We start from the raw sequence: 21,910 nt of genomic DNA, 5'->3' as shown, positions 1-21,910 counted from the left end.
GCACTCTAGCCTGAGCAACAGAGCGAGACTGTCTCAATTAAAAAAAATGATATGAATGTGAAGGCCCTCTGTAGTGTTATCATACATTCAAGTTATGGTTAAGTATCAGCACTGAGAAAAAAAACAACGGAGGCAGTGGAACACAGCGACTAAGAGTGACAACTGGGGAAATTGAAAATATATTAGACATTACTCTTCTATTTCTTCAGTGAGGTAAATAATTATATTATGTTATATAGTTGAACATTCTTGTTCTTAGGAGGTACATATACATATTTAAGGATGAAGTGCAACTTCATGGAAATGCTACAACTTACTTTCAAGGGATACAAGAGAGGAAGCAAATGTAGCAAAATACCGTATTAACAAATGGTGAACCTTGGAGAAGGGTATGTGTATGTTCATAATACTATTCATTTGACTGTTCCATGATCTGGACATTTTAAAATAAAAAATGGAGCCTTGAAGACACACAGCATGGGTGTGAGTCCTGCCTGGCTCTGCCAACTGGGCAAGTTCCTGAACTTTCTCTATCTTAGCTTCCTAATTAACTTGTAAATAAGACCATACTAAGATTCTTATGAAGATGCTTATCTCCTAACATTGTTGGAGCATAAAATGAGTCACTATGTGTAGCACTTACAATAGTGCTTGGTACCAAATAAGAGATCAATAGATAGTATCTATTCTTTTTTCTTTGTTTATTTTGCTCCTTCCTGGACAATGAAATACTGCTTTTTTTTTTTTTTTTTTTGAGGTGAAGTCTTGCTCTGTCGCCCAGGTTGGAGTGCAGTGGTACAATCTCAGCTCACTGCAATCTCTGCCTCCCGGGTTCAAGCAATTCTCCTGCCTCAGCCTCCTGAGTAGCTGGGACTATAGGCGCACGCCACCACACCCAGATAATTTTTTTGTATTAAGAGATGTGGTTTCAACATATTGGCCAGGCTGGTCTGGAACTCTTGAACTCGTGATCCACCTGCCTCGGCCTCCCAAAGTGCTGGGATTACAGGCGTGAGCCACCGCGCCCGGCCGCCTATTTTTAATAATGCAGTCAACTAATTCCTTTCATGCACTGCTCTAGTTTTCTTCATTGCATTTACCAGTACCTAAGATTATATTACATAAGTATTTTCTTATTTTCTATCTTCCATACAAGAATTTGCGCTCTAAGAGGATGGGGACTTTCTCTCTCTTGATGACTGCTATAGCTCCAGAGTCTACAATGCCTATGTAAAAACCTCCCCACACATATCTGTTGAATGTATGAAGTCACAAGGACACCTCATTTTGTGAGATGTCTATTCTTATAAATTACAAAATAAATCCACACAGAAATAGAATTTGCATACAATTTTCTTACTAAATGTTATTGTAAAAGAAACATAGTCCTCATAAAATTAATTGGCTCCAAGATATCATAATATTAATAGTTTAAAATATAGAAAATTTAATGTTTTCTACATTTAATAAAGGTTGTAATTTCAGGAAAACAAGATCAAATCATAATATTTGAAACTATACATCTCAAACACAGTATATCAGATTATTTTGAAGCTTGGAAAAACTAGGAAAGTATAAGAAAAGTGCAAATAATGAACTGAACTTTCTAAGACAGCCCATTTCTATCATCACAAATATTTTCTTTCTTTTTTTTTTTTTTGAGACGGAGTCTCGCTTTGTCACCCAAGCTGGAGTGCAGTGGCGCGATCTCGGCTCACTGCAAGCTCCGCCTCCCGGGTTCACGCCATTCTCCTGCCTCAGCCTCCAAGTAGCTGGGACTACAGGTGCGCACCACCATGCCCGGCTAATTTTTTGTATTTTTAGTAGAGACGGGGTTTCACCGTGTTAGCCAGGATGGTCTCCATCTCCTGACCTCGTGATCCGCCCGCCTCGGCCTCCCAAAGTGCTGGGATTACAGGCGTGAGCCACCATGCCCGGCCTTTCACAAATATTTTCAAAGCCTCAAGGAGACTCACGTGGATGTCAGATTCTGTTTCCAGGTTTTTTTGAACTTTCTGACTTTTCATAAAGGAAGTCTCTGATGCCAGAGACTGAAATGTGATAAACAGCAACTCACCAGATGGGAACAAGCTTTAACGAGAACACAGCTAAGTGTGAACGAAGTGAGCAGAAGCCCATTCTGGGCAATATATGGCCCGGGAAAAATGGAGGTGCAAGGTGTGGGGAAACGAAGGCCCAGAGGACGCGGATACTGCTCATGTGCAAATTTCTGCCTTATGGGGTCCCAAATACAAGACATCCTTGTATTCTAACAGTGATTCTATCAATGTTGAACACGATTAGATGATTTCTCCACTATTCCAACATGATATAACCTAGTCTTAATTGTAGATCCTGGTATTAAAGTAGTTTTTAAATTAACAGAAATAACATGCTGCTGATTCATTTCCTTAGTTGTACCACTGTGATCTTTTGACTTTTTTCTCATAAACGACTTCCATCTTTAGTCATTACCTATGTTATATTTATAGAGTTGCTGTTATTTAGGGGCCAAAACTGGCACTAATTCTAGTAAACTTTCTTCCATTTACAGCTGACTATTTTTCAGTATTTACGATAACTTTCAGCATTAGAAAAAAAAAAAAAACTGGCTGGGTATGGTGGCTGATGTCTGTAATCCCAACGCTTTGGGAGGCCGACACAGGCAGATCACTTGAGGTCAGGAGTTTGAGACCAGCCTGGCCAACATGGTGAAACCCTGTCTCTACTAAAAATATAAAAATTAGCCAGGCATGGTGGAGCGTGCCCGTAATCCTAGCTACTTGGAAGGCTGAGGCAGGAGAATCACTTGAACCCAGGAGGCAGAGTTTGCAGTGAGCTGAGATTACACCACTGAACTCCAGCCTGAGCAACAGAGCAAGACTCTGTCTAAAAAAACAAATAAAAATAGGCCAGGTGCGTTGGTTAACGCCTGTAATCCCAGCACTTTGGGAGGCTGAAGCAGGTGGATCACAAGGTCAGGAGTTTGAGACCAGCTTGGCCAACATGGTGAAACCCCGTCTCTACTAAAAATACAAAAAAATTAGCCAGCATAGTGGTGGGCGCCTGTAATCCCAGCTACTCAGGAGGCTGAGGCAGGAGAATCGCTTGGACCCGGGAGGCGGAGTTTGCAGTAAGCCGAGACTGCACCATTGCACTCCAGCTTGGGTGACAGAGCGAGACTCTGTCTCAAATAAATAAATACATACATACGTACGTACATACATACATACATACATACAGCCAAGATGACACAACCACATTCATAGGACTGTCTCCCTCCGGATGCCAGATCTTCTTTTGCATGTCTGGTATTACCCTTGCCAAGGGAGAATGGGGAAGAAATAAAAAAACTTCAAAGAAATAAAAGGCATCTTTCCTTTTTATGTAAAGTTGTTAGAGAGGAAAAAACTGACAGCGCTGTCCTAATCTCGAGCCAGCCCTATGAGTTTGGGTTCCCATTTCCAGTTTGGCCTCATTTATAAACCAAGTGACTGTGTTTTTTGTCTGCTTTAAAGGGAGTTTCCAAATGATACCAGGTTTCCTACTAAAAAGCAGGATGAGTTCTCCAGTTCTGAACTGGATATCAATGAAAGATGAAAACCATGGAGACAGCAGAGAGACAGAATGTGACAGAGAAGTCCAGAGAAACTTGAATGGCATCGGAGTCATGGTGCTGAATCCCTTGTGTGACATCTCTCAAGATAAACACACGCACATAACTTCATGTTTACAATCACCAGGAAGTGAGCTTCAGAATTCTCTACGAGAAGACCCTCAGACTCCATGGACCTCAGGGGAAGATCCTTGACCTATCAGAATGACCCCAGCCTCCATCAACTGGTAGTCATGAAACTTGCTGTGCAAAACTCACAATGCTTCATCTATTAGGAGTGCTCAGCCTTTCCCCCGATCATCAAGAAGGTAAAAAGAATACAAGCACCCAGAGGAAATTTGGAAAATTCAGAAAAAACCAAAGAGAATAGAAAATACTCTCCTCCAGTCGTTGTCTCATTACCCCCAAACAAGCAATGTAAATAAATGCTCTGGTGTCTTTCTTAGGTCGGGTTTCGGAATATATGAATGATGAAAAACAGCTGGAATCACACCGGAAATACAATGTGGTACCCTAATTTTTAGACACTCTTCCAAATCACTCACAGAAAAACCTACAATGCCATAAAGAAGTAATTCCCAGAGAAAAGACAAAGATGGGATAATTTTTCACTTCTGAGGGGGACCTACCACGTCTTCTACCTCATCATTTCTATAATTCTTGAGAGACTACTAAATTTTATTTTAATTTTGGCTATAACAAATGTAATAAGTATGAGTTACAGCCATGTTCCATGATGGTTTTTGATAGGATCATCTCCCAATTAACATTTCTTCACTGTTCATAGAGAAATGTGTTTCTAAAAAGTAATTTTACTCTCTGAGAATCTGTGACAAGAAATCTCAAGCTCTGAAACAAATAGAAAAATACTTTATGAGTAATTCTTGCTCTTTTAGGGTGTGTCACAATTTCACTAATAAACTTGTCCTGAGAATTTAGGGGCAGGGGATTGCCTTATCTTTCTTTACGTTTGACAGTTAACTGTACCCACCTCTTCTCTCCTAGAATTTCACTGTACAGAGATTCACAAATTTAAATGAAATCAGAGGTCAATTGCTTATCAAGTATCAGGAGGTGAAGTAACCAACCTAATTTAGAAAAAGAAAATCCCCACAGTTGCTGGAAAGCAGGATGGATGTGTAAGGACTCGGCAATGACGTCTTCAGAAACAAGAATTACTGGCAGGAAACTGTCAGGCCTCCAAGTCTACTTGCTCACAGTCAAAACTCATCTATAAATTAAAGATTTCAGAGCTATCCCTGGAAGGGCAACAATGACAAATGCACCAACTCAAAACAACAACAATAACAATGGAGAGAAATTAATCTCTGTCACTCAGGCTGGAGTGCAGTGGTGCAATCATGGCTCACTGAAGCCTCAACCTCCAGGGCTCACAAGATCCTCCCACCTCAACTCCCTGAGTAGCTGGGACTACAGGTGCATGCCACCACATCTGGCTAATTCTTTTTTTTTTTTTATTTTTAGTAGAGACAAAGTCCACTATGTTGTCCAGGCTCCACACTTCTTTGAAATGAAGAGATCAAACATGTTAATACATACTTATTAAATGCTTACTTTTTTTTTAACTTTTAATATTTATTTATTTTGAGATGGAGTTTCACTCTTATTGCCCAGGCTAGAGTGCAGTGGTGCAATGTCGGCTTACCACAACCTCCGCCTCCCAGGTTCAAGCAATTCTCCTGCCTGAGCCTCCTGAGTAGCTGGGACTACAGGTGCGCACAACCACATCCAGTTAATTTTTGTATTTTTAGTAGAGACGGGGTTTCACCATGTTGGCCAGGCTGGTCTGCCACTCCTGACCTCATGATCCACCCGCCTCAGCCTCCCAAATTGCTGGGATTACAGGCATGAACCACCGTGCCTGGCCAATTTTTATTTATTTTTATTTATTTATTTATTTTGAGACAGAGTCTTGCTCTGTCACCCAGACTGGAGTGCAGTGGCACAATCTCGGCTCACTGCAACCTTGGCCTCCTGGGTTCAAGCAATTCTCTTGTCTCAGCCTCCTGAGTAGCTGGGACTACAGGCGCACGCCACCATGCCCAGCTAATTTCTGTATTTTTAGTAGAAGTGGGTTTTCACCATGTTGGTCAGGCTGGTCTGAAACTCCTGACCTCCGGTGATCCACCCACCTCAGACTTCCAAAGTGCTGGGATTACAGGCGTAAACCACTGCGCCCAACCTTAAATGTTTACTTTTTAAAAGCAAAAGACTAAACTAGGTCCTGGGAGGGACTACCAGTTTTATGATATGGTTTGTGCCATCAAGTAGACTGGCACAAATTTGCAGAACTAGGCTGAACATAGAAAATCAGTGTTAAAATATACAAACCAACAGCACCTTAATAGTCAAAGCCCTTTTCATGGAAGGGTGAGAAAATTTCAAGAAGTGGCCCAACAGGAACCACATAAATAACAGAAAATCCTCTAGAAATCAACATATTAGTATAAAAACTTAGCAAAGGTTGCAGGGTTCTGTTACTTGCATTAAAATTACATGTTTGCCAATAAATAATTATTATCCCATTCCAACTGTATAATTTATCTTTATAAACACTTTCTTATAAAACTTCAAAGCATTTCATAAATATGATCTCATTTATCTCTTAGTTAATGAAAAACAACTATGAGACGTCTTCCCTTACTAGAAATTCCATAAGAATACAGCACTAAAATAAATGGTGCAGAGTAACTTAGTTACTAATAGGATCTCAACTCATAAATACAACTTCTAGTTTAACTCATTGCTAAAGACAAATAAAACACCACCAAACTGTTTTGGACTATAGGAAGAAAATTAAAATGAGAACAAGTGAAATTTTATTTTTGGTTTTCATCATCATCAGTATACACATTTTAGCATATCCACGTCCTCAATTATCTCCTGGGTGGTGAGCAAAGTTAGTTAAACCACTAAGCTCCCCTTAATTTCCTGCAATGCTGTAAAGGTACATATACACATACTGACGTTAAAAAATTAGAGATAATTACATTTTATCACTTACCTCTTGTAAGGCATTCCACAGTTCCTCATCCGTGTGCTCATTGAAGGGATCCAGGTTTTTCCTCATTGTTCCAGTGAACAAAACAGGTTCCTAAGTGCTCAAAACAGTCAAAGTCATTACCACAGACTCTTTTCATTGTATTCCAATGCTAACATCAACAATAGAATTAAGATACCAAAAAATAAAATTCCTGATAATCATTAATTACAGCATTACAAATGCCTGTTTACAAAATAACATATCTATTAATTTTCCACTGGACAAAGCATGCTCCAAAATACCTTCCAGACCACTGAACACTAACAAAACTGTTGCAATGTGCTATCTTAAGAAGAAAATGAAAAAGACAGGCCTGATGTTTAAAACTGCTTTCCTGGTAATATTAGCTTAACATGAAATATACGGATATAGTTATTTGAGGGTCTACATCAAGAGAGCTATAGAAATTAACTATCAATCGTGTAATACTGGAAAATACCAACAGCATGATTAGAGTTTGTGCTTCAAAGCCAAATTATTAAGTATTTTCTAACTTGTACTAAAGAATAAATTAGGATATTTTCACCATTGGCAAAACAGTTTTCCAGGATTAAGAATCTCTCGCCGGGCACAGTGGTTCACGCATGTAATCTCAGTATTTTGGGAGGTCGGGGCGGGTGGTTCACCTGAGGTCAGGAGTTCGAGACCAGCCTGACCAACATGGTGAAACCCTGTCTCTACTAAAAATACAAAAATTAGCCAGGCGTGGTGGCACATGCCTGTAATCCCAGCTACTTGGGAGGCTGAGGCAGGAGAATCGCTTGAACCTGGGAGGTAGAGGTTGCAGTGAGCCGAGATCGTGCCATTGCACTCCAGCCTGGGCAACAAGAGCAAAACTCCATCTCAAAACAAACAAAAAAACCTCTCCAATGTCAGAATGGGACATCCTTTTTTTTTTTTTTTTGGCCAAAGGAGATCTAAACGATTGGGGCCAGAGGCACCTCTATTTATGAAGGGATTGCCTCTGATTTTGCATCACTGAATCCCCACATTATCTCATCTGTGCATCATGGTTACCTGGGTCACAGAACATCCTTATTAACTACAAGAGCAGGGTAACCTGAAAACCATTGTGAAGGAGGTCGTAATAAAATTACATCAATTTAAATAGCTGTTCCTATTCATCTACTTCAGGAGGAGCCCACAATTAAATCACTCTTGGAATATCGGCCTCTTCCTGGATTTTAAGAGAGACTCTTGAACATAAGCTTAGGTAGGCTGTGTGAAAGTTTTCTTCTGGCAGCTGGGTAGGGTGGCGGGCACCTGTAGTCCCAGCTACTTGGGAGGCTGAGGCAGGAGAATCACTTGGACCTGGGAGGCAGAGGTTGCAGTGAGCCGAGATCGCGTCACTGCACTCCAGCCTGGGCCACAGAGCAAATCTCCATCTTAAAAAAAAAAAAAAAAAAAAAAAAAAAAAAAAAAAAAAAAAAAAGTTTTCCTCTGGAAGGTTCTAATAAGCTAGGCCATAAGGATATAGGAGCCCCATGAGCTGCTTTCAAGGATGGGGGCAGAACAAGCGGATGCACAGATGTGGGAACAAGAGAAGGTGAGACTCTTCTACAGGTACTGGAGAAATGCTCAAGGGAACCACTGGCCTCAAATCTCACCTGGCTTTGGGGGCAGGACTGTTCCTCCTCACTTCCCAAAAGCCTGAGAAGAGAGATGAAGGAGGTAGACTTCTTTTTTCACCAGCCATAAAGAAAAATGATACCCAGGGAGGCTCTCATCCCTTTCCCTACAGTCTCCGTTTTGAGGCTGGTGAGGAAGAAATGGATGTAGAAGGCAGACAGAGTGCCACCAAAAACATAAGTCCTCAGCAAAATGCAAAAATGGAAACGATGGTAAAATAGGCACTTTGTGTACAAAGCTGATAAAGTGGCCAGTATCCTTCCAAAAGCACTGAAAAGTCACTGGCCACATGATGCTTCCAAAGTACCAAATGGAACTGAAAAATTCCAAGAGTCATATGTAAGGCCTGTCTTAAAAGTACCCAACTGAAGACCAAAACCTGAACAACCATCTAAACAATGGTGAGAATTTCTTGTGAGGAGAATAACCATCATTCTGGTTATTTCAGATTAAAATATAAAAACTTGACTTACTCTCTGTAATTATCAATTCTAAGATTCCAACTAACTAGGTAATTTCTCCTCCTTTCATTGTTTAAATGAGGTATTCAGAAACAATGTGGCCAGGAGAGGTGTGGCTGCAACTCCTTCCTCTCTCTCTTTGAAGTGCCTCCTTCTCCCCACAAGGCCCTTAACTGAGGGGATAATTCCATTCAGTGGCCAAAACCCAGAGACTCTTTGAGGACATGTGTTTGAGGAGATAAGGGGGCTAAGAGGGGAATGGGTTAAGAAATGGGCTTTCAGCCCATTTAGAGCTGTGAGACGCAGCTCTTTGCTTATATCAAACAAGTCCATTACCTTGTCTATGACGGCCTATGTTACCTGAACATTTTTTCCTTCAGGTTCCTCTCCTAGAGAAAAATCACACCCGTTACCAGGCCTAGGGTTTGACTGAGTGTCTGCCTAGGTTTTCACAGTATGTTCTAGAGAGATGATACCTAAGCTAATTTATGAACAAGTTTCTTTGCATTTAAAGACTGATTATTCTGCCTCTGTTGAGTGATGGAAGGGCTCATGGTATTAGCACGTTTCAGAATAGTGGTTTTGGTGGCTCAAAAGAACAGGCATGTGAGTGTACAATTCAAGTCCAATCATCCCGTCTTCTATAATCCAGGGCCCCTTGCCTGTCACCTTCCTTACTTTCTTCCCTTTAGGAGGGAAACCCCTTTAAATGGATGAATCCCTCGAAAGACCAAGGGGGAGGATTAAAGCGTGATTCTTCACAGGACCCGGAGATGCTCAATTCGAGCCAACCATGTCTGCAGCTGCTTTAGGCTGAGCTCTAAACCTTGACCTCAGATACTCTGCAGGACCTATGGAAGCTCTGCTAATTATCACCAACCATCATTTTTGGCTTTTTTTTTTTTTTTTTTGGTTAAAAAAGCCAAAATTTAAGTTTAAGCATTTCCCACTGCCATAGAGGTTCTTGCTTAAATCCATACTATCAATTTAAAGGAAAATATTAAGCAATTATTTATGTTTAGTTAGCAGCATTACACAGAAGAAAATAGTTTAGTAAATAAGAATATTTTTCTTTGTTATGACATGCCAAATATATTTTTCATAATGAGTAAAATTTCAATCAAAACTTGTTGAATGAGAATGATTTAATAAAACATTAACTGACTGAACCTATATTTTTCTTTAAAGCCGGCAGGTAATTTGTTAACAATGTCTGTTTTAATACGCCAATGTGTTTTATACATGGTGTTCATTTTGGTTTCTAATTCTGCTTTCATCCACTTGCCAAATAAGAAACAATTATATTATCTTCAAAAGGTAATAAAAGTGCTCATAGTAGTCACATACTGCAAGAGCAGATAAGAGTCAAATTAATTATCATTTCTGATAGATATTATTATTTAAAGTACCCTCCTCCATGTAATGAAGTTAGTAAACTAATCTTATAAATAAGTGTTGTAAAAATGTTTGCAGGCAGAACATTTCAGAGTAGAGATTTACGGTAGACATACAATCTTCATGTAAAATATAAAAGATTTATTAGCCTAAGTACATATTTTTTGATGGTATATATTTTAAAATGTCATTTAACACGAGTTTTATTTTAACCTCCATAGTTAGCAAAACCAATGCTCTGTTCAACGTATTATTTTAAATGAGGCACTAGATCAAACCTGTTTTTTTTTTTCTGTTTTTTTTTTTTTGAGATGGAGTCTCACTCTGTCACCCAGGCTGGAGTGCAGTGGCATGATCTCAGCTCACTGCAACCTCTGACTCCCAGGTTCAAGCAATTCTCCTGCCTCAGCCTCCCAAGTAGCTGGGATTACAGGCACGTGCCACCGTGCCCAGCTAATTTTTGTATTTTTAGTAAAGGTGGGGTTTCACCATGTTGTTCAAGCTGGATTTGAACTCCTGACCTTGTGATCTGCCTGCCTCGGCCTCCCAAAGTGCTGGGATTACAGGCGTGAGCCACCATGCCCAGCCCAAACCTGTTTTTCATTAGGGTTTAAAGGTCATACTTTTAAAAACTCTTTTTGCCAAACTGAGTAGTAATTTTGTCCTCATTACTCACATAAGACAAGTTGATATTAAACATGTGATCAGGCCGGGTGCAGTGGCTCATGCCTATAATCCCAGCACTTTGGGAGGCTGAGGCAGGTGGTTCACTGGTGGTCAGGAGTTCAAGACCAGCCTGGCCAACATGGTGAAATCCCATCTTTACTAAAAATACAAAAATTACCCAGGCAGGGTGGGGCACGCCCGTAATTCCAGCTACTTGGGAGGCTGAGACAGGAGAATCACTTGCACTCAGGAGGCGGAGGTTGCAGTGAGCCAAATAGCGCCATTGCACTGCAGCCTGGGCGACAGAGCAAGACTCTGTCTCAAAACAACAACAACAGCAAAAAAAACCCACCATGTGACCTAAAAATGACCACTCTGAATCAAAGCATTTAGTGCAGTAAATTGATAATCCCTCAGCAGGACTGCAAGACTGAAAACTACAGTCTTCCTAGAGCTTTCGTATAAACTTCTGGAAGACAAGCTTCTTATTATCTCAAGAAGAAACTCTATCCACCAACCTCCAGACACTTAAAACGACCTGGGACCAAGGCAAAAATCGCATAGGGAGTTACAAACCAGCAGGACAAAGCACAATACTTTACCCTAATCTTGTCCCAAACCAGGAAACTTCCCTCTCTTAAAATATACACTGCACAGTAGCTAGCCACGACTGCTGCTGCCTGGTGTCCTCAGAGCTATGTGTGCATTTCAAATCCTGAAGGCCTTGATTAAGGGCAGCTCATCTCTCTGTGCCAAGAATGAGGGAATCACCTGAAGTCACTTTAAATCTTGGTTTCCCTTCTTTTTTAAAAAACCCCTGTAGCCTCTGAATGAACTGATCATCATCCATTTTCAGAAGAAAAGAACATTGTTCGCCAACAAAGGAAAAAGAATTTAAGTCGTGTAAAGTCTTCTTTACATACAAAAAGGTCACCAGCTCCAGGGAACAGTTCCATGGCCTTAATGAAGACTTCAGTGTGCAGAAACAAAAGACTGACTGCATTAGGCCAGAATCCAATTGTATTTCTTTACTAGTAACTGCATACCTACCTCTTTTCCCTTTGAGTTTTGTTCTCAAAAAGAACTTAAGAAAAAAAAAAGGGAAAGAAAATCAGGTAATAAAAAGGAAGTCTTAAAGAGACACACTCTGGTTAACCTTTTCAACCTACTGAAGAAGGGAGTAGAAATACCAACATAGCAGAAGTCTAAGCCGTGGGCTGCTTAAAAAGTACCTAGCTTTTGCTTTGATAGAAAAACAAAAAAGTCCAACAAATACGAAAAATGAATCTGTTTAATCCTAACAAAGATTATAGCTGTTGATGTACGCCAAACCTTAGGGTGCTATCATAAATGTTGAATTTGCATGAAGTTACTCTTTAGTTGAAAACATTTATTTGTGTCCATAGGATTGGAGGACTCTAGGAGTAAATAATCCATCCAAAAAAAAGTTTTGAAATCCATTTTTCCAGATCCTTCAGTTAAGCAAACTCTTGTCTGAGTTATAGTATCACCTTGGTGCTCTCTTTGGGAAGTGCAGTTAACTACCTTGTGTCCTGAACACAAAGAAGCATACATTTCAGCTAACTATTCTGTTTAGGATAATTATTTAGGAATTACTTTCACTGTTTGCTTCTTCCTGAAATTTTAAATACAAATTGAGGGGTACTTTCTTAAGAATTCAGTATTTTTTTTTTTTTTTTTTTTGAGACAGAGTCTCCCTCTGTCGCCAGGCTGGAGTGCAATGGTGCAATCTTGGCTCATGGCAACCTCTGCCTCCCAGGTTCAAGCAATTCTCCTGCCTCCGCCTCCCAAGTAGCTGGGACTACAGGCATGCACCACCACGCCCAGCTAATTTTTGTATTTTTAGTAGAGACAGGGCTTCACCATGTTGGCCATCATGGTGTCGATCTCTTGACCTCGTGATCCACCCGCCTCGGCCTCCCAAAGTGGTGGGATTACAGGCGTGAGCCACTACACCCAGCGCAGTATTTGTTTCTTTCTTTTTTTTTTTTTTGTTTTGAGATGGAGTCTCGCTCTGTCGCCCAGGCTGAAGTGCAGTGACCGGATCTCGGCTCACTGCAAGCTCCGCCTCCCGGGTTTATGCCATTCTCCTGCCTCAGCCTCCCCAGGGAGTAGCTGGGACTACAGGCACCCGCCACCATGTCTGGCTAGTTTTTTGTATTTTTTTTAGTAGAGATGGGGCTTCACCATGTTAGCCAGGATGGTCTCGATCTCCTGACCTCGTGATCCATCTGCCTCGGCCTCCCAAAGTGGTGGGATTACAGGCGTGAGCCACCGCACCCAGCGCAGTATTTGTTTCTTAAAGTGACTCCAGGACTAGCCCCTGACTGTGTATGTCATCATTTCTGTTCTTTCCCAGGTCCTTGCTGCTTACTCCTAACCACGAATTTGAGTTGCTCATGGTGTGGTCAAGAGTGACAGAGGACCCTGAGCCATAAATGAAAGGGATAAGCCAGGAAGAGAGAGAACACAGAAACTCGTGCTCCACACAACCCAGGAAGCCATGCAGGCCAGACTTGCCCAAACATGGCCATTCGAAGAAACAGCACTTGGTTCTGCTTTTGCTGTGTTTGCTCCAAACTTCCCAGATTCCCTACATCAGGGTGTGGCGACACAAGCCATTTGGCTTTCCACTCATTTTCGAGGATGAGGGGTGTATATTTTTTGCACTGCAGACCAGTAACCTTCATGTAACCTCAAGTCTCCGGCCTTCTCCACCCTCTGCAGCCAGTGAGGCCTTGGAAGACAAAGGGCTCTGAGCTCCCACAAGGTAAGGCTTAGAGGATCTTCTGACGCTCATTCGCCCATGACACGTAAGTGAATACACTCTGTTTTCAAAATGATTTTTTTTTAGTGCTTAGTGTCACTTAAGGTTTTGGAAAAAATAAAAATAAATCACAAACAATTTAGTCTTTCAAAATGACCTAACTGTCCAAACGACAAAGTTCAAAGAAAAGATACCTTTTGACTTTGCTGCATATTTGCTCTCTTTGGTTATGGTTTCTGGGAACCTTTTTTAAGTTGGGTAGACAGAAAAACAATGAGTACTTTGGGAGGCCGAGGCAGGCGGATCACAAGGTCAGGAGATCAAGACCATCCTGGCCAACACGGTGAAACTCCGTCTCTACCAAAAATACAAAGATTAGCTGGGTGTGGTGGCACGCACCTGTAATCCCGGCTACTAGGGACGCAGAGGCAGGAGAATCACTTGAACCCAGGAGGCAGAGATTGCAGTGAGCTGAGATGGCGCCACTGCAGTCCAGCCTGGCAACAGAGTGAGACGGTCTCCAAAAAAGAAAAAAAAAAAAAAAGAAAAAAAAAAAAAGAAAAGAAAAAGAATGAGTAAAATGTTTGATGAGAAATCATGCTGTCCAACAAACATTTACTGAAAAAAAATTGAGTTGGATAATTCTGAGTTCTGATTCTACTACTTATTAGCTATTCATCTCCAGGTAAGTTAGGAATCTCTCCGAGCCTCAGTTTTCTTCCTGGAGAATGGGGCTAACTTGATACACCCAACAGGGCTGCGGTGACAATCACTATGTCATGAGGCTCCTTGCATGGTGCTGCCAGGCAGCAGGAGCCTGGCCAAGCAGGGCAGGACAGTGAGGTGCGCTGTTCTTCAAACGGCAGGTGCAACCAATGGATCATGAAATCACTTTTGTGGCTCGTGACCATCATTATGTCTTTTATATGAACCAGAATAGAATGGATATAATAGAAAAGTATCAGGGCGTAGAAGCATGGAGTAATATTGTGTTGTGAGACTTTTGTTTCTGTGCATGTGTGTGCACCTGCACAAGTCCACACTAAATCATGCTGCAAAGCAGAGTTCCAATCAGGGATTGCCCCGGCCAACATGGGTTTAAAGTCCCTAGGAGAGGGTTCAGGAACTCAGGATCTGGCATATGGGATTTGCTGTAAATTCCATTTGAATCCTGGCTCTGCTGTTTACTTTTAGTTAAGTGGGTTAAGCTCTCTGTGCCTATTTGAAAATATGTCAAATGAGGATGACACAGAATTGCTGTGAGGATGAAGTGGGAGACGGCAAGGAAAGAAGCTAACCATGTTATGGATTCCTCAAATGTTAGGAATTCTCACTACCTGTGTAACTTGTCTGCATGCAACTATCACTAAAGCACTGGATCTAAGAGGGACAAGCCCCTGTTCTCACGCAGGGCTGAGAACCAGTGTCAGTTGCCTGCTCAGGAAATGCAAAGCATTAGTGGGGTACTGACAGTGGTCAGGAATGCCACTAAGACTGGGGTGGGGGAAAGCCAGAAAACAAAGCAATAGCCTCACCTTTTGTTCCTTGTGAAAAAAACATTAGATTTCTCTCTTAGGTTGTTTTTATTGTGCATTTTTTGTTTGTTTGTTGCTGCTTCACTATTTAAATTTACATAAACAATTTGGTTAAAGGAATTCACCAAGGATCACAAAAATAGAAACAGAAGTTAATAAGCCAAGTCCTTCTAGAATAGTGAGTAGCAATAATACCCTAAAGGCCTCTACCCCAATCCTTAATTAGAAATAGTTACTATTTTTTGAGCATTCCTCAGAACCCAGAGTAGGACCACAAACATGTTCTCATCCAGTAAAATCTTCACAGCAAATCTGTGAGTTAGTAATTACTAGGCTTGGTTTAAGGATGAGGAAACTGAAGCTTGGAGGCTAAGTGACTTCATTGAGGTCACATTTGTATCAGGCAGTGCTGGAATAAAAATGTGGGTCGTGTTGACGCTTAGAAGATGCTCTGAAAGATTCTATCCCAGGTAGTCTGCTGAATGATTTCCTGGGTCGTATTAGGCATTGCACAGTCGCTCTAGACTATGTTACTTTTTTTCAACCAACATTGAGCCTTGGAGACAAAGCCATACAAAGTTAAAAAAGAAAGCTTCTATGTTTACAATGCTTGGAGATCAGGATCTACATGGATACAAAGCTTAGCAGTGTTTTGTAAGCATGCTTTCTGAACTACATACATAGAGCATTTGCTCAAAAGTAGGGTGGAAACTTATGGAACTGAACCAAAACCTGGTGATGTCAAGGTATATTTAGTCTTTGCTCAGATGTGCTTCCAAAACATTACTGGCAGAGCCAAGAATCATCTAATGTTACTTCTTTATTTAGAGTTCTTTTATGTACACAAGCACACAACTATTTCTTATTAAGAAGCATTCAAAGTAATGCAGGGCACGTTCCTAGAACCTTTCATCCAAGGATATAAAAGTACTTTACAGACATGCCCATTATCTCTGCTGAGAAAACCTCATTTGGCCCATTTTTGAGATGGGCATAACCAAAATATAAAACTTGAGAACTTATACTCTCATTTTCTACTGTAAGCACTAAGTCATGCTTCTAATAGCCAGAGGGAATCTAACGTGCTAAACATTTCTTCCCATTTTATCCTGAAAGGGATACTTTTTGTTCTTTAAATTAAAAATAAAAATTGTGGTAAAATACACATAGCATAAATATTACCGCTTTTGCCGTTTCAAAGTAAACATTTCAGTGATCTCAAAGACATTCACATTGTTTTGTAGCCATCACCACCATCCATTCACAAGATGCCTTTCATCTGACAAAACCAAAGTCCTATGTGAAATACTGTAACTCCCTATCCCCCACCTTCCCTCAGCCCCTGGTGGCCACCCTTCTACTCTGTGTCTCTGTGAATTTGACTAGTCTAGGTACCTCATATTAGGGGAACCATCTAGTGTCTGTCCTTTTGTGACTGGCTTATTTCACTTAGCATAATGTCTTTAGGGTATATCTGCATTACAGACTGTCAGGATTTTCTTCCATTTTAAAGCTGAATAATTCCCCATTGTATGGATGGACCACGTTTTGTTCATCCACTCATCTGGTGACGGACACTTGAACTATTTCCACCTTTTGGGTACCATGATGATCATGGATGTACGAAACTCTGAAATCCTGCTTTCAACTCTTTCTGGAAGTGGAACTGCTGGATCATGTTAGCTCTCATTTTTTGAGGAACTCTATACTGTTTTCCAAAGTGGCTGTACCATTTTACATTCCCACCAACAGTGCACAGGGTTCCAATTTCTTCACATCCTCAAAATTACTTAATAGTAATTCCAATTGTTTTAGAGGTCAGTGCTAGGATAGCCATAACTATAGTTGGTCTAAGATAAAAATCACGTTCTCCTTCCCTTCCAGTGGCATGTTGTCTATGCTTCCTAATAAACGGGCATTGAAGAGTTGTTTATTTCCACATGCCCAGAAAGTTCATTTCTGCCTGGGTTTTACTCTTGTCTCCTGTGTTTGTCTTCTCCAGAATATATGTGTGTGTGTGTGTGTGTGTGTGTGTGTGTGTGTGTGTATGTGTGTGCTCCTCAGCTCCTCCCAATGACTACAGAGTGTTAAAAAAAAAAACCCCACATTAAAAGAAAACAAACAACCCAGTCATGTGTAGAGCTGAATATGCGGAAATGTTAAAGTGAAGGACAGGATGGAACTGTGAGGCCCGATGGAAGCCACGAGGCCCCACAGCTGCAGACCCCGCGCCGGCTTGGACAAGGTCTATGTTGCTCACGCCTATACACCTGGAGAATAGTAATTACTCAATGAATACTTTCTGAATTTATGTTAAATATGAACCAAAGCAATGACAGGAGCTCTTATTGTACAAAGAATCCAATCTCAAGAATACTCCTTGAGAGTCACACTTCTGCAAAGGAGAAGAAAAGAAAATAGAATCAGAGTCCAGAAAGCGATGGCCAATTTAACCCTCCACCATCAGAGCAAACACTCACTGGGTCTGTGTGAAGAACACCATGCACTCTTACAACAGTGATCGTAAGAAAGATAAAGATGAAGTGCAGAGAGATGGAATTCCTTCTCTCATGTTCTTCCTTGCTAGTTTGTAACAACCTCCTGGTTAAAATCATTCACCAAGAGCTAGATTCTAAAAGTCACCGCAAAGCAACTATAAGTTTTTTAATTCTCACAGCCTACAGTTTCACAGAAAGCCCTTCATGAAGGTAATCACCTTTGAGAAGGTAGCTTTAGTTCCTACAACAAAATTCCAACATTAAGACACTTAAAATCTACATCTCCCTATAGAAACCTCCCCAGTGCTAAACAAAGCATGCATCATTTTGTTCTTTATGGTTATCAGTGGATAAAACTGTGGCATCTTAGTATAGAAACCTATCTGGGTAAGTTATTCACACACACACACACACACACACACACACACACACACACACACACACGAACAAAGCCAGATATCTAATGAAAATACCTGTTGAAAATATCTGCTCATAAAAACATGCTCTACTGGGTGAAAAAAAACAATCCTTTCATCCAATTAAAAAAAAGCAATAAAAGTAAAAGCAATTAAACATAGTAGCTCTTATAAAAGGGTTAGGTAAGGACGCTATGACTTGCATACCTGAGGTATGATTGACATTTTCTTCCTTAAATCGTGAAGTCCAATTTCAGTTGTCAAGATCTTATCAATCCAAATTTTACCTTCGGGTTCTGACAATCTAAAAAGGGCCGAGATGAGGGAACTTTTTCCAGCTCCGGTTCTTCCCACAATGCCAACCTACCGAGAGATCCAGGAGGCAGGATTTAAAAAAAAAAAATCACAAGATGCAGCAAAACTAGGAGAAAACTTTCAGGTTTTTGAAGAAGAATTAAGGACATTCTATATTGAGTGTAGTCTAAGACTTTCCCAGCCTCAGCACTGATGACCTTCTGAGCTGGATATGTCTTCATTTTGGGGGCTGCCTCAGGCATTGTGGGAGGTTTGCTAGTATCCCTGGGCCCTACTGCATAGATGCCAGGAGCACACTCCCAGAATGATACCACCGAAAATGTCACTGACAAATGTCCTCTGGGGCAAAACTGCTCCTGGTTGAGATCCACTGTTCTAAAAACGAGTTAAAAATAACAGAATTCTTTTACTGGCATTGAAAAGTCAACAGTCTCCTAAGTGGCCCATGAAAAGGCAACTTTTAAATTAGCTTTACTTGGCCGGGCGCGGTGGCTCAAGCCTGTAATCCCAGCACTTTGGGAGGCCGAGACGGGCGGATCACGAGGTCGGGAGATCGAGACCATCCTGGTTAACACGGTGAAACCCCGTCTCTACTAAAAAAAAAAATACTAAAAAACTAGCCGGGCGAGGTGGCGGGCGCCTGTAGTCCCAGCTACTCCGGAGGCTGAGGCAGGAGAATGGCGTAAACCCGGGAGGCGGAGCTTGCAGTGAGCTGAGATCCGGCCACTGCACTCCAGCCCGGGCGACAGAGCGAGACTCCGTCTCAAAAAAAAAAAAAAAAAAAAAAAAAAAAAAAAAAATTAGCTTTACTGGCAGGATCTGAGTAATTAGAATTTCTGATAATTTCACAGGGATACTAATTCAAGACAAAGGTGTCAGAAGTGACATAAATGAGTATTCATTCTTCCAGAGTTCTATTATTTAATATAACATATTCTTTGGTAGAGAAACTTCCAAATATTAAATATCTGACTATATTTTGTCTCAAAAGGAAATGTTTTAAAATTCTGAAGATTGCAGTGTCTTAAAAGACACTAGCAGCCAAAAAACACATAACGAGATCAACAACAACACAAATAACATTTGCCGTTTACGTAAGGCCTTTCATCAGCACAGTTCAAAAGGCATTCTACAAAATAATTAATACTTACAATTGTCCCTTGAGAAACATTTGTGTCAAATATCACTCCTCTATTAAAGCCAAGACAGAGAGAAATGAAGTGCATGGCCAATACGATCAAAGAATCAATAAAATGCAGGAAAAAAGGTGGGGGCAATACCTCTATATTGTAAAAACTGGCTTTCACATGTGTGCATATAAATCTGTATGCAGAAACTGGCCTCTGCACAACGACCTTGCCCACCTGCAAATTTCCTGGTGGGAACTTCCCAAGAAATGATATCCTCCTTATTTAGGAATCTGGAGTCAATGAAGGACATAAAAGATGCCTTCAATGATTTGTCGATTATTTAATAAATTTTAAAACTCACTGCAGAACTTTACTGGGCACTGGGTATGTGTTGGGAATGTTACATATTACCTCATTTGAACACCTCCATATCTGTAAAGTCAATAATGGCATTTCCACAAGGAATTTTATCTTTAAAGATATACGTGTACAAAATATAAAAATGTAAATGTTTAAAAAGTGGCTTTAGCTAATTGTATTACCTTTGGAGTCATATTCTACCTTATGGTAAATCCTAGTTTATACTTTATAGGTGGCCCATTTTCTGCACATAGGTACATCTGGGTGTGTGTGTGTGTGTGTGTGTGTGTGTATATATATATATATATATATATATATATATATACACCAATTTGAATTTCTGAGATAATGTCACAGGGATATTAATTTCACAGGGATATTAATTCAAGACAGAGGTGTCAGAAGTGACATAAACGAGTACTCATTTTTCCAGTGTTCTATCATTTAAGATGACATATTCTTTGGTAGAGAAACTTCTAAATATTAAATACCTGACTATATTTTGTCTGTGTCACACACATACACACACACACACATACAGTGTGTGTGGCTCATGTGTGTTTCTGAGTAAATCAGCACATACCTAGACACAGACAAATGCTGTGTTTGTGAGAATGTGTGGACACTCACGTTATCAGCTCTATGGGAAACTGATCCATCTGTGCAAACCTGGACATTTGTTGGCTATTATTGGTAGATGGCCGGGATGGACTCCTTAAAGGTAGGGACACTGAGGGCTGCCTACAACCATGAGACTAGGCACTCCACACTCAGGTGAGGATATAATCAGCAAAAGGCAACCAAAGAAAACCTGGCTCTGGTTATTTCTCTTTTCCAAGTCATCAAAATTACAGTCTCCAAGTCTTTCACAAGTCACCAATGGGTTTTACCAAATCCTATGGAGAATATCACTAATATCAGTAAGTTTACATTCATAACACCAAAAAGACACTTAGTCTTATTTTAATTGCTTTGCAATTGACCCTTTTTGCTTTCCCAACTGGGTCAAGAGGGATCTCTTTGGGCAAACATTAGACATTTGTACGTGGGTCTCTCTTCATATATGAAACTCAACATGATCAATACCCAACACCCCCCTCAAAACAGCTGCTGCTTCTGACTCCTCCATTTTAATCCAATAAATTCTTCCCCAAGTTCACAGGCCCAAAACACGCACCTCCCAGCTTTCCCCAACTCCAAGCACTAAAAATATTACTTGTTCTGTTTCTTGACTCAATACCCTCATTTTAATTTCTGCAACCATTACCTGAGTGCAAGGCTGCATTAACATCTGAAAAACAAAAACGCTTTTGCTAGTTATAATCAGTGCAAGTGAATTTGAAAAATAAATAAATGCTGGCCACAACCCCAGCAATCTGACAGAATCCTTGTCACATGTTAATACCTTTTCTTTCTGAACTTGAGTGTGAGTTATCTACATTCCTAAAGATATAATCTCATATATTTAGGCAAAATGAGAATATGAACAGGTTATTGTAATCTATTTTCATTTATTATTTAATAAAAGTACTTACTTCAGTAGCTACATATTACAGTATATGATTATTTATTCAACAAATCCCCTATTTGTGGATGTTTAGGCACCAATATTTCGCTATTGTAAATAATACCATGTTAAATATGTTTGAAGCTACATCTTTGCAAACAACCTTAATTAGTTTCTTAAAATAAATTCTTAGATGTGGAATTGCTGAGGAACAGGTATGAACATTTTCAAAGGAGGCTGTTAAGTGATGCCAAACTACCCTCCAGAAATATGATACCAATTTCTACTCCCACCTGTATCCCTGCAAAGTCACTAAGCAGGGTGTTATAACTTTGTTTTAGTCAACATTAGGTTGATTCTACAAAGTGGAATCACTTGCCCCATCACATCTTGCCAGTAGTACATAAAATCAATTGGCTTCAGGCCTTTAGCGTCTTCCCCGTGCACTCAATTCTCAGATGAAACTTCCGAAGTACAGCTCTCTGCCTGGCACTCCACACTGGGAAACCTCCTCCACAAAACAGTCCCAA

At 40.5% G+C, this 21,910-nt stretch overlaps 1 protein-coding gene across 2 annotated transcripts in view; it reads right to left on the bottom strand.

Annotated features, from left to right (window-relative positions):
- The window catches only part of ABCC4 (ATP binding cassette subfamily C member 4), a 292,989-nt gene that overhangs the window by 26,419 nt on the left and 244,660 nt on the right, over positions 1–21,910 (bottom strand). For both annotated transcript variants that reach the window (XM_010358905.2, XM_010358906.2), the window contains exons 26-27: positions 18,276–18,431; positions 6,642–6,731 (exon numbers count right to left, since the gene is read on the bottom strand). In XM_010358905.2, the coding sequence (XP_010357207.2) occupies positions 6,642–6,731; positions 18,276–18,431 (246 nt within the window). The remainder of the gene's footprint in view (positions 1–6,641; positions 6,732–18,275; positions 18,432–21,910) is intronic.

Source organism: Rhinopithecus roxellana, chromosome 18 (assembly GCF_007565055.1).
Source record: "Rhinopithecus roxellana isolate Shanxi Qingling chromosome 18, ASM756505v1, whole genome shotgun sequence".
In the NCBI taxonomy this organism is placed as follows: Eukaryota; Metazoa; Chordata; class Mammalia; order Primates; family Cercopithecidae; genus Rhinopithecus; species Rhinopithecus roxellana.
The sequence above is the reverse complement of the archived record's forward strand: the minus strand, read 5'-3'. Positions and strand labels throughout refer to the sequence as shown.